A 12624-nucleotide genomic window follows, 5' to 3' on the forward strand; every position below is an offset into this window, starting at 1 on the left:
TAAATACATTGTAAATAAATACATGTTCACTGGGAATATGTGCTTAAAAAATGTTTGCTGAGATACGTTTGTTAGGTTATTCCTTTCTGCCCATGGATGCTGCAGAGAAAGCATCGTTGAAGTCTTTCCCCCCTCCACTGCCGTCATGTCTAAATCAGTCTCCCAAAGAGCCTGAACAGCTGCAGAAGCTCTTCATCAGAGGATTGAGCTTTGAAATAACTGACGAGGGTCTGAGGAGCCGTTTTGAGCAATGGGGAACGCTCACAGACTGTGTGGTAAGGAGGGATCCAAACGCCAAGCGCCCCTGAGGCTTCGGGTTTGTCACATACGCCACGGTGGAGGAGGTGAAAGGAAGGCCACACAGGTGGACGGAAGAGTTGTGAAACCCAAGAGGGCCGTCTCAAGAGAAGATTCTCAAAGACCTGGTGCCCACTTACCTGTGAAAAAGGTTTTTGTTGGTGGCATTAAAGAAGACACTGAAGAACATCACCTGAGAGATTATTTTGAACAGTATGGGAAAATTGAAGTGATTGAAATCATGACTGACCAAGGCAGTGGCAAAGAGAGGCTTTGCTTTCCTACTCTTTGATGACCATGACTCCGTAGACAAGATTGTCATTCAGAAATACCACACTGGGAATGGCCACAACTGTGAAGTGAGAAAAGCCCTGTCTAAGCAAGGGATGGCTAGTGCTTCATCCAGCCAGAGAGGTCGACGTGGTTCTGGAGACTTTGGTGGCGGTCGTGGAGGTGGTTTGGGTGGGAGTGACAACTTTGGGCGTGGAGGAAACTTCAGTGGTCGAGGTGGCTTTGGTGGCAGCCGTGGTGGTGGCGGATATGGTGGCAGTGGGGATGGTTATAACGGATTTGGTAATGACGGAAGCAATTTTGGAGGTGGCGGAAGCTACAATGATTTTGGCAATTACAACAATCAATCTTCAAATTTTGGACCCATGAAAGGAGGAAACTTTGGAGGCAGAAGTTCTGGCCCCTGTGGTGATGGAGGCCAATACTTCGCCAAACCATGAAATGAAGGTGGCTATGGTGGTTCCAGCAGCAGCAGGAGCTATGGCAGTGGCAGAAGGTTTTAATTACTGCCGGGAAACAAAGCTTAGCAGGAGAGGAGAGCCAGAGAAGTGACAGGGAAGCTACAGGTTACAACAGATTTGTGAACTCAGCCGAGCACAGTGGTGGCAGGGCCTAGCTGCTACAAAGAAGACATGTTTTAGACAACACTCATGTGTATGGGCAGAAACTCCAGGACTGTACTTGTGACTAATTGTATAACAGGTTATTTTAGTTTCTGTTCTGTGGAAAGTGTAAAGCATTCGAACAAAGGGTTTAATGTAGATTTTGTTTTTGTACCCATGCTGTTGATTGCTAAATGTAATAGTCTGATCATGATGCTGAATTGAATGTCGTTTTTGTTTTTTTTTTTAATGTGCTGCGTAAAGTTAGTCTACTCTGAAGCCATTTTGGTAAACTACCGTGTGAAGTTAGAATTCCTTCAGGGTGATGCCAGGTTCCATTTGAAATTTATTTACAACCTGCTTTGGTGGAGAAGCTGTTGTCTTCAGAACCTTGGTGTAGTTGAACTGACAGTTACTGTGTTGTGACCTGGAGTTTAAATGGGTGACCATTTAAAGGGTCACCCATGCAAAGTCATGGAGTTTTTTTTATTATTATTATTATTAATGACTGTTGGCACATCCTATGCAATATATCTAAATTGAATTATGGTACCAGATAAAGTTTTAGATGGGAATGAAGCTTGTGTATCATCCATTATCATGTGTAATCAATAAAAGATTTAATACCCTCAAAAAAAAATGTTTCCTGAGGGAGTGCTCCCCTGGTCTAACAAGGGGAACCAAGTATCTCATCCAAGGGTCACTGCTGATAATGCAAAGGAAAAGGCAAATGTGCGAAAAGGAAAAGGCATTGTGGACACAGATTTAGTTATCCTCTGTGAGAGATGGCATGGGGGCCTGAGGAGAGAGGCAGGGGTGACTCATGTTATGAGTTCTATTCTAGATGCACTGACGTTGTATGGGTGGGGTGGGTTCAGTACAAAGAGACAGTGAGAGACAAGACTTAAGGATCCTCAGCACAGGTGGGAGAGCACACTATGTTATCAAAGGGAGAGTGTGCAACAGGGAAAACACACAGCTCAAGTAAATTCCTGATGAGAGGGCAGCAGGGCAAAATGCAGCCAGGAAAAGGATCAGAGGAGGGACACTAAAGAGGGATCAGGAAAATCTCAGAATCCAAGGTGGGAGCTCCAAGAAGACGGGCTTAGTCAATAGCATTTAATTTGATGGTCAAAGAAGATGAGGCCTGAGAAAAATGTTATCATCAGCTGCATTTATTCAGACTGGCCTGGAATAACTTGGATATGTATTGAATTCAACATCATCCACACAGGTCATGAATTTTCCATCAGCAGCTGCTAATAGTTGCTAACATTTACTGAGTGCTGACTACATACCAGGCACTAAGCTGTGTGCACTAAACCATATCATTCCATTCTCACAATAATTCCCAAGGTGTTGAAGTGTTAATCCTCCTTCAAGGGTGAGTAAACTGAGGGTCAGAGAGATTAAGCAGCTGGCCCAAGGTCTCACAGATGGTAGCTAATGCTGATTGTGAGTTGATGATAAGCAGTTCTTACTGCTTACATGTATTAGCTCATTTTATCTTCACAACACTCTAGGAGGTAGTTGCTGCTATTATTTGCTCCCCTTAGTTTCATCTCTCTCCTTTCAAACACATGGGGGGAAAAGGCACAGACAGGTCTGTTCAAATAATAAATTGTGGCTTTTGAATTTAAACCCAGCATCCAAAATCTACATCCTATTGCTTATAAGAATATAAAGACAGCACCTCAAAAAGCTCTGAAAAATTACTCCAAAGACACAGGGGGGAAAGATCAGTATATATGTGATTTTGGTGAAAAGGGAATATATGCAACTAAGCACATATTTTTCCAGAAGGTTTCTACTAGTACCATGAAGCTTTTGGTATCATGAGGAATCATCATCACCATGAAGGACTTTAGTGCTTTTCTTGATAAGAGGAGATACAACAATTGGACTCATAAAATCGGCTCCTGAAAATATCTCTCTGAAGATCACTATTTGTTAAAAGAACACTAGAAAAAACTTACCATGAAAGAAATGGATAGAAAGGACAAAGTGAATAGGATTCACAGAGTTGCTTTCAAAGAATATTCAAGAGAATCTCTAGATAAACTAAAAGATTTAGCCAAGTCAGTTGCTTTGAAATTAGCATTGTCTTATACTTAATATAAATTCAAAATTATAATTTCAAAAAAGAATCCCCATTCACAATAGCAAGAGAAGTTTTAAGAAATATAGAAAGAATTCTTTTTTAAGAAAGGAGATTCAGACTGATTGCAAAAATTAAAAAACCTTATCGAAAAGTTACTATTTAGAAGAGCACTGGCTTTTATGGCTCTAACTTGGCAGGCAATGACACCCCACTCCAGTACTCTTGCCTGGAGAATCCCATGGATGGAGGAGCCTGGTAGGCTGCAGTCCATGGGGTTGCGAAGAGTCAGACATGACTGAGCGACTTCACTTTCACTTTTCACTTTCATGCATTGGAGGAGGAAATGGCAACCCACTCCAGTACTCTTGCCTGGAGAATCCCAAGGACAGAGGAGCCTGGTGGGCTGCCGTCTATGGGGGTCACACAGAGTTGGACACAATTGAAGCGACTTAGCAGCAGCAACGTGGCAGGCCTGTGGCCACTAGATGGCAACAGAGTACCAGACACAAACTGAAGGAACTCAGGAAAATGATGGTAGAACAGCATGAACCTGTGATTCCTAGTCAGTGAACCCATCATAACAAGCAAAATGTGATAGAGAAGCCTATGAGTGTGTTCTAGTCAACAGGTCCAAATCTGGCCAGAGTAGGTAGATAGATGGCAGCGTGTGCAAGGAAGATCTCAAAATACCATAGTTAGATCTCCAACTCCTGAAAGGTGACCGGCGACAGGAGACAGGACATGGTCATGCCTTTAGAGATAAGAGGCATATGTTAGAAAGATCCAAGGGGATCACCAAGTGAAAGTTAAGTCTTTTTCTGATTTGTGGTACTGTTGACATATCAACTTAATACAGGTAAGAGGACATGGCCAACTATAGTCTCAGATGAGAATTAAAAACATATGCCATATCTCCTTTCTGAGCTGATTTAGTCAAATACACCTTTTTCTAAGGAATCTCCAAGGGCCATAAGAAGTATATGTTAGAAAGACCCAGGGGATCAAGTGAAAGACTTAACTTGGTGATCCCCTGGATCTTTCTAACACATGCCTCTTATCTCTAAAGGCATTACTATGGCCATGTTCTGCCTCCTGTTGCCAGTCAGCTATCAGGAGTTGGAGCTCTAACTAGGGTATTTGAGAGTCAAACATGACTGAGTGACTTTGGGCTTCCCTGATGGTTCAGTCGGTAAAGAGTCTGCCTACAATGCAGGAGACATGGGTTTGATCCCTGGGTCAGGAAGATCCCCTGGAAAAGGAAATGGCAACCCACTCCAGTATTCTTGCCTGGAAAATCCCATGGATAGAAGAGCCTGGTGGGCTACAGTTCATGGGATCATGAGTCAGACACAACTTAGTGACTAAACCAAAAAAACTCAACAAAATGATTTTGTCTGGAAAGAGAACATTCATTTGATGAAGCTCCTGTTTGATGGCATTTGGGTCATGTTTCAAGTTTTCTTTTATGTAGTCCCTTCCTTAAGCAGATGCAGATATGGATTTGTCATTTATTTTAGTGTGTGTCCCACCAGAATGTAAGCTCCTTGAAAGTAGGGACTTGTCTATGCACAGATATATCCTCAGACACTGGCACTTTGTAGGAATTTAATAAATTTCATATCTGTTTTGAATAGATACAGATATGACGATAATAACAATGGGGAAATTATCCTCTAAAAGTTAAAGGATGACAGTATTTCTAAATAATTCTCTTACCACATTGAGCTTTATGTGCCCATTCCCTATTGTTAGCTGTGCCTACACTAAAATGAAATATGATGTTCTCTAAGGAAAAAAAGGTTTCTGTCTCCTGAGATGGTAACATATTTAGGCAATCATCAGAAAGAGATGGGCTAAGAGTCTAATGTAAAGAAATGAAGGATCAATAGAAATTATACTCACTTGAAGAATGTTAAAGTTACAATTCATATTTTTTTTAAATAAGTAGTCATATTTCATAATGCATTTTAAAAAGCACACTTTAGAAAGAGCTCTGCTTTGGGTCAAGAAGGAGCATAAATTAGCTTTATTAAAGTTAAAAACTTCTGCTTTTCAAAGGAAATGTTAGGAGAATAACACAATGATTTATTAGAGTATAAATCACAGGCTGAGAGAAAATATTTGCAAATCATGTATTTGATAAAGGACTAGTATGCAGATTATATTAGGAACTCATAAGGCTCGATAATAAGAAATCAAACAATACAACTAAAAAATTGACAAAAATTTTGAACACTTCACCAGGGAAGATATACAGGTGGCAAACAAATACATGAAACTATGGTCAACATCTTTAGCCATTAGATAAAGGCAAATAAGATATCAATAACATATTTTAGTATTCTTGCCTGGAAAATTCCATGGGCAGAGGAGCCTAGTGGGCTACAGTCCATGGGGTTGCAAAGGGTTGGACACAACCGAGTGGCAGAGCACACACACACACCATATTTCAGAATGATTAAATTGAAAGGACCAGTCACACCAACTGTGAGGATGTAGGAGAACAGGAAACTCTCATATACTGCCAGGGGGAAATGTAAACGGGTACAAACACTTTGGACAACACTGGTGGTTTGTTTAAAAGTTAAACATACACCTGCCATATGGTCTAATCAGTCCATTCCTAGATATTTACCCAAGACAAATGAAAGCATATGTCCATACAAAGACTTGCATATGAACATTCACAGAAGCTTTATTTATGTCCTAGCTGAAAACAACGCAAATGCCCATCAACAGTGGAATGAATACACATCTGTGGTATATCCATGCAATGAAATATTTCTCTGGAATAAAAAGGAATAAACTACGGATATGCACAACAACTTGGATGAATCCCCAAATAATGAGCTGACTGAAAGAAGACAGACCCAAAAAGTATAACTGTGTGATTTACAGAAAACTCTAGAAAATGCAAACTCTTAGTGACATAAAGTGGATCAGTGGTGGGTTGGGAGTGGAGGTGGGAGAGGTCCTGGAGGAAGGGATTGCAAAGAGAGTCCCTACAGGAGTTAACTTTTGGAAGTGATGGATAAACTTGTTATCTTGATTACAATGATGGTTTCACGGGTTTTTAATATGTCAGAATATATCAGATTGAACATTTTAACATGTGCATTTTATTGTATGTTTACTATACCTCAATCAAATGGTTAAAAGGAAAAAAAGCCCACACTTTAAAGGCCATAATCGTACCCTTACTATAAACTGGATAAAAGCACTAATACCCTGATGATCATCTTTTTTCATTAGGTTAAAAAAATAAGATTAGGACATCGATAACTTTTTACAAGTAACAGTCTTGGTTTTCTTAATTTTACATTGATAATGATAACTCCCAGCTTGTAGGACTGTTCTAATTACTAGTGTCTATTTTGCTCAGCATTGCACTCCCAAGGCCTAGCATAAAACAAATGCTTCATAAATATCTGTTAAATGAATAACAGCAAGTGCAATATTAGCACAGTACCTGACCCATGGCTGGAATTCAATCCATGGAAACCAATAATGGAATACAAAGAGGAGGAGTTGCAGGAGGGAGCTCTCCTTACTCACCCTCTGGAATGAAGGAGGCCCGAGTACATAAAACACATGCAATGTGTTAATATTGCTTTGAAAATGTCTCTAAAAATTCTGTGATTCCATTTTTTTCTTTTCAGCATGAGGTATTGGGTTGTTGCTATGAAAAATATACCTTCAAGGTGAATTTTGCCCAAGCTTGATATTAGTTATATTATGTTTGTCTTATGTGTCTTATTACTTAACACTGAACAATTTATAAATGTAAGTCCTTTTGATAAGGCAAATGTTTGGAAAATACTTCAGCTGCTAGTGATTCCAGTATACTTTCATTATGTGTTGCTCTCCAGGTGGGATATTAATCCGTACCTTTAAGTTTTGACAGCCTATAAGCACACCCTTCAATTACTTCCAAAAGGCTGTACAGGTTGCGATATATTTAAAAATCAATTGTTCTTTCTCTACTCAGTTTTATTATGGTGCTGTATAAACACTAGTTTTTCTATTCTGATTGAGAATGGTGGTTTGTTTCTGAGTACTTCATAATTTAGTTTGCTAGACTTGAGATGCATTCCATTCTGTAGAATTATTCTTTGAGCACATACATACTCATTAAGTGATCTTCATTAAATTTTTTAGTATAATGAGCTTTCAAAAATATATGAATGTGCTCAATAACTATGAAACTGAACTGAACTGAGTTCTATCAAGTCTTCTGGTGTATACAGGCAGTTTCAGCGTGCCTGGTGTAGCTATCACAGCAACTGTAAAATTCCATACTGGAGGGTTTGCTTTTCTGTTTTTTTTTTTTTTTTTTTTTACAAATTAGACTATCCCAGCAAGTAGTCACCTTAGACATAAGAAACTACTAACTCTGGAACCTTATTAAATGCCTTTTTAAGCAAAGGCAGTTACCTTGTGCTTTGAAAAGGAGATTGTCTTCGCTCAGGCTTAACTTGGTTGGGCAGTGGTCTAAAGTTGTTTCGCCTTTAGACAGCCTTATCTTTTGAGAGAACATATAGGAATGATTATTACCATATATCCTTAAACTGTCCATGGCTGATTTATTCTTGCCTTTCCCTCTGTCCCCACACGGCTATGTCCCTACTTCTCTCTCTTCCTCCCTTCTCCATTCTTCCTCAGATTTTGGTTGCTTTTCCCCACAGAAAGCACCTAAACCACAGTTTCTAAAGCCGGGCTACTGAGGGGAGCTTGTCTGGGGGCTCATTTCCAAATCCCAAAGTCTCATATGCTGTTAAATTTCTCAAACTGTTTTGTCTTCTGTTTCATACTATCTTATTGTTAGTTTTAATATAAAATAATGGCCTGTTTCCCTGTTCCCTAAATCTTTCAGTTAAAGAAAGTTCTAAACAGTTGTGCAGGACCTTGCACCTCCCTGGAACTGTCAAGTCCCTTCAGGGACATACAAGCCCTTGAGTTCCGCCAGTGGCCCAGCTCTGCTCCAGAATGGGAAACCGTCACACACAGCGTTTCCCCCTCATGGCTCCCTCCCCACTTTTCTCCATTAGAAATTTTGTCCACATGCTAGACAACTAGTCTCAGGTGACCTTTGTTTACTTGTTCCTTTTAAAACTATCTACAGCTCTATAAATCCTGCCTAGAAAATTTCTAATTCTAGTTACTTCATGAATATTCCCACCCCTCTGTGCTTTCCCTTCCACTGGGAACAAATGCATGATAACGTAATTTTAGTGATACTTGTAAATCAAAAGAAAATAAAAATATTAAATTTGGAAATAGAATTAGACATTTCAAAGAATAAGAGCCATCTATGTCAGAAGTTTCTTCATACTTCTCACATGCATCTAATTCTCAGCCCTACTTTTCTTAAATTAAAATTACTTTTCTTCAAGCTCTGCCATTGAAGACAACTACAAACAATTCTTCTTTCAGCTACCTTCAGTTTTATTTGGTCATAAGTATTGTGATACAATTCTACTATTGATGGGTAGAACATGTAGAATTTTGGCTATAAGACTGATAAAATTAGCTTTTCTGGGCTAACTTAAGAGCTTACTAATTTTTAAGCAACTGCTATGTAATAATGAATAATTGTTAAAAAAAAAAAAAACATTGGTAAGTTGCTGCTTGCTTATACATGAACAAATATCCATCTTGAGTTTATGGTAACTGTGATTTCTGTTTTGACCTAGGCAGACATAATACTTCTCAATGAAAGAATTTATTGGTTGAATGAATACATGAGTTGTAATGCCCTGTGTTAATCTGAGGGGCTCTACTTTTAAACTATATAGTGTATATAAGCAAATAAAATGGACTAAATCCCATGTTACTTACCTTTGAGAGAGGTTTCCAGCTGAGATCTAGATGCAGAAAAGTAGATGGTATATCAAAAGGAATTTCAATACTTTCTTCTTTCTTTTTCTCTGCCTGTGGTTGAGGGGTTAAGGCTTTCTGTGGTCTGATATCCCAAAAGCATATTGTGCTTAAAAAAAGTTTACAGTTTATTTTTAAACTAAGTACAAAGAAGAGGTATAACCTCAAGACTACCATCCTCGCTGCTATACATTGACATTGTGATTATGGCTATATTTGATATCTCCAAAATTAAGATTTTAATGAAATGGGACTATTTTGCATTTCATATTTTAGAGAATTATAAAGTTTATAGGATTATTTAATGATTTTGCTAGTATTGAGACTAATATTATCATACATGGCAATTGAATTTGGCAACTGACAATTTTTTTTTGTGATGCCATCTTTTTTGAAAAAACTTAAGAACTTTATTGAAATATAACTCATATGCCGCAAAATTCACCCACTTAAAGTACACTTAAAGTGCTTCCCTCATGGCTGAGTGGTAAAGAATCTGCCTACAATGCAAGAGATGTGGGTCTGATCCCTGGGTGGGAAAGATCCCCTGGAGAAGGGAATGGCAACCAACTCCGGTATTCTTATCTGGAGAATCCCATGGACAGAGGATCCTGGTGGGCTATAGTCCATGGGGTCGCAAGGAGTTGGACACAACTGAGTGACTAATACTTTCACTTCACTTTCTTTCACTTAAAGTACAGAATTAAGTGGTTTTTAATATATTAATTGAATTGTGCCAACCATTACCATAATCAATTTTAGAAGATTTTATATCACCTCTCCCCCAAGACTTTGTGTACAGATTACCAGTCATTCCCCATTTCCTTCAGTCCCTCCCACCAGCCCTGAGCAACCACTAATCTCCTTACTGTCTCTACAAATTTGTCTATTTTGAACATTTCATATAAATGGAATCATACAATATGTGGTCTTTTGTGACTGGCTTCTTTCACTTAGCATGTTTTTGAAGGTCATTCATGTTGTAGTATATATCAGCACATCATTCCTCTTTATTGTCAAATAATATTCCATTGTATGGACTATACTACACTTTATACCCCTTCATCATTTGATGGACTGATGAATGAATAAATAAAACTGGGTTACTTCCCCTTTTTGCTAGTATGAATAATCCTGCTATGAACATTTGTTGATAAGTTTTGTGTGGGTGTAGGTTTTCATCTCTCTTGGATATATAGTAAGGACTTGAATTGCTGAGTTACGTGGTATCACCTATGTTTAATCTTTTGAGGAACTGTTAAGATTGTTTTACAAAGCAACTGAATCATTTTTGAGAATTCCAATTTCTCTACATCCTTACCAGATGTATTATTTATCTTGAAGATCCCAATTTCTCTACGTTGTCAACAACACTCACTATTTTTTGGTCTTTCTTATTTTGGCTATCTAGTGTGTGTGAAGTGGTATCTAATCAAAAGTGATTCTGATTTGCATTCCCTTTGTTGGTGTAATATCTAGGAAATCATTACCTAATCCAAGGTCATAAACACTTATATTTATGTGTGTCCATGTTTTTTCCTAAGAGCTGTTTAGTTTTAACTCTTACATTTAGCTCTTTATTTCATTTTCAATTAATTTTTAAATATAAATTTATTTATTTTAATTGGAGGCTAATTACTTTACAATATTGTATTGGTTTTGCCATACATCAACATGAATCAATTAATTTTTGTAGAGAGTGTGAGGTAATTCTTCTGCAGGTGAATACCCATTTGTCCTAGCACCATTTGTTGAAACACGATTTTTCTCCACTAAATTGCCTTGGTACCCTTGTTGAAAATCAGTTGACCACATACATATGGGTTTAGTTCTGGGTTTATCTCTTCTCTGAATCTTGAACAGTTATACAATGATTGGAACTGATCCCTTCTGATGGAAGAGGCTGGCCATTCATTCTGGCTATTCACCATATTCATAGTGAGCTATAGGTAGATGATGTATTTGTCTTCAAAGTCTCATTTCCTCGATCCATAAGTATTTTTTCAGGGTTATTGACAATATAAAAAGAGTTAACCTGCTAAAGCATGTATTACAGTATTGTCATAAACTTCCAATAAATTAATTTTGTTCACTTAAGGTAACTATAGTCAATTTCTGTTGCTTGTAATCACAGAACCTTACCCAATACATGTCCACAGGATTAATTAATTCAAGTTATTTATGCCTTCATCTGCCATTCCACAGCTGCTTCTGCTGCAATCAGTGCCTAAAGCTTAAGGGGTCGTGATTTCTATGGGGGTCAAAGCTATTTGGAATTGTAAAGTTTTGCTAGTATCTGGATGTAGATAATACTATTCCCATTCATATGTCCTACTTCACTATGAATTTTCAGTTCTATAAATTGAGGGATACAAGTTTTAAAAATAAACATTTTTCAACATAGTTCCTGAATTATTTATAAAAACACTTGTAATAAATGTTCAATAAAAAGTGCAAGACTCTTCCACCTTCTAAAAGAAACTTTACCAATTAAATGTTGTCATCTTCATAATTGTGAGATAAAATTGAATATAAACAAACATTGCAAAATTACAAATATGTGACTATGAAGAACCAGAATAATTATGGATAATGTTTATACAATACTACCAATCATGAAATCTAGTTCATTCTTCTTTTTACAATATATCCGTATCCATAAGAAGATTTTTTTTAAACCAGCAACAATGTAAAATTCTGTCCTTTAGTTAATCAGGTTTAATTGCTGCAACAAAGATTATTTAAGGAACAGAAGAGCACAACAATCTAATAAGCATCAGATAAAGATTATATTGTTTAAAAACAAATAGGTAATGATTAAAATAAGACATACCAGTCTGCCGAACAAGTGACAAGTTGACAGGATATTCCACTTCGATTTTCAAAGACATTTCCCAATCTGTTAATCTATTTTTTAAAATGCTAGAAATAAGTTCTGTGTACCTAGAACAGTGATGACTTTTTTCTCAAAGCTTTTTATGTTAAAATTTTTTCTTCTTTAACATTTTTTAAAAGAACATAACACAAACACAGAATTTGGAAACTGGAAGGTTTTGAAATCAAATATAATTCTGACATACATCTTTTCCAGTCCTTTTTCACAGAAACATTTTTACATTTTAAAATTAGTTTTAGTTAGTATGAATATAAATTTCCATCCTAGGATTTTTCAGTTACTGCAATTTGAAAACTTACCTATGTAGTCATAAACCATTCTGGTTTTTAATATATAGATGATATGCCATAACTTTATTACTATTATTATTAGAAATGCAAAATGTAATAGAAAAACTTCTGTTTTTCACTGTTAATTATGGAGCTGAACATAGGTGCTTTTATGAGATTGTTAAGCAGGTAAGATCAATAGATAAGAGGCTTGGTGTTAAATTAGATACAGCATGCAGTGAATACTGGGCACCTGCATTCTTTCAGTAATTAGTGGCACAACTCTGCTAG

The 12624-nt window shown here is 37.3% G+C and overlaps 1 protein-coding gene and 1 pseudogene across 7 annotated transcripts in view; one reads left to right on the forward strand and one right to left on the reverse strand.

The window, feature by feature from the left end:
* Positions 1 to 12624, reverse strand: part of DNAI3 (dynein axonemal intermediate chain 3) — a 107086-nt gene that overhangs the window by 47781 nt on the left and 46681 nt on the right. For all 7 annotated transcript variants that reach the window (XR_009735386.1, XM_061411407.1, XM_061411406.1 and 4 more), the window contains exons 14-16: positions 12002 to 12075; positions 9130 to 9277; positions 7726 to 7813 (exon numbers count right to left, since the gene is read on the reverse strand). Coding sequence is in view for 6 of the 7 variants with exons in the window: in XM_061411407.1 (XP_061267391.1) it covers positions 7726 to 7813; positions 9130 to 9277; positions 12002 to 12075 (310 nt within the window). In the remaining variant the exon portion in view is untranslated. The remainder of the gene's footprint in view (positions 1 to 7725; positions 7814 to 9129; positions 9278 to 12001; positions 12076 to 12624) is intronic.
* On the forward strand, positions 64 to 1254 carry LOC133244365 (heterogeneous nuclear ribonucleoprotein A1-like; annotated as a pseudogene).

The sequence above is a fragment of the Bos javanicus genome, chromosome 3 (assembly GCF_032452875.1).
Source record: "Bos javanicus breed banteng chromosome 3, ARS-OSU_banteng_1.0, whole genome shotgun sequence".
NCBI classification, from domain to species: Eukaryota; Metazoa; Chordata; class Mammalia; order Artiodactyla; family Bovidae; genus Bos; species Bos javanicus.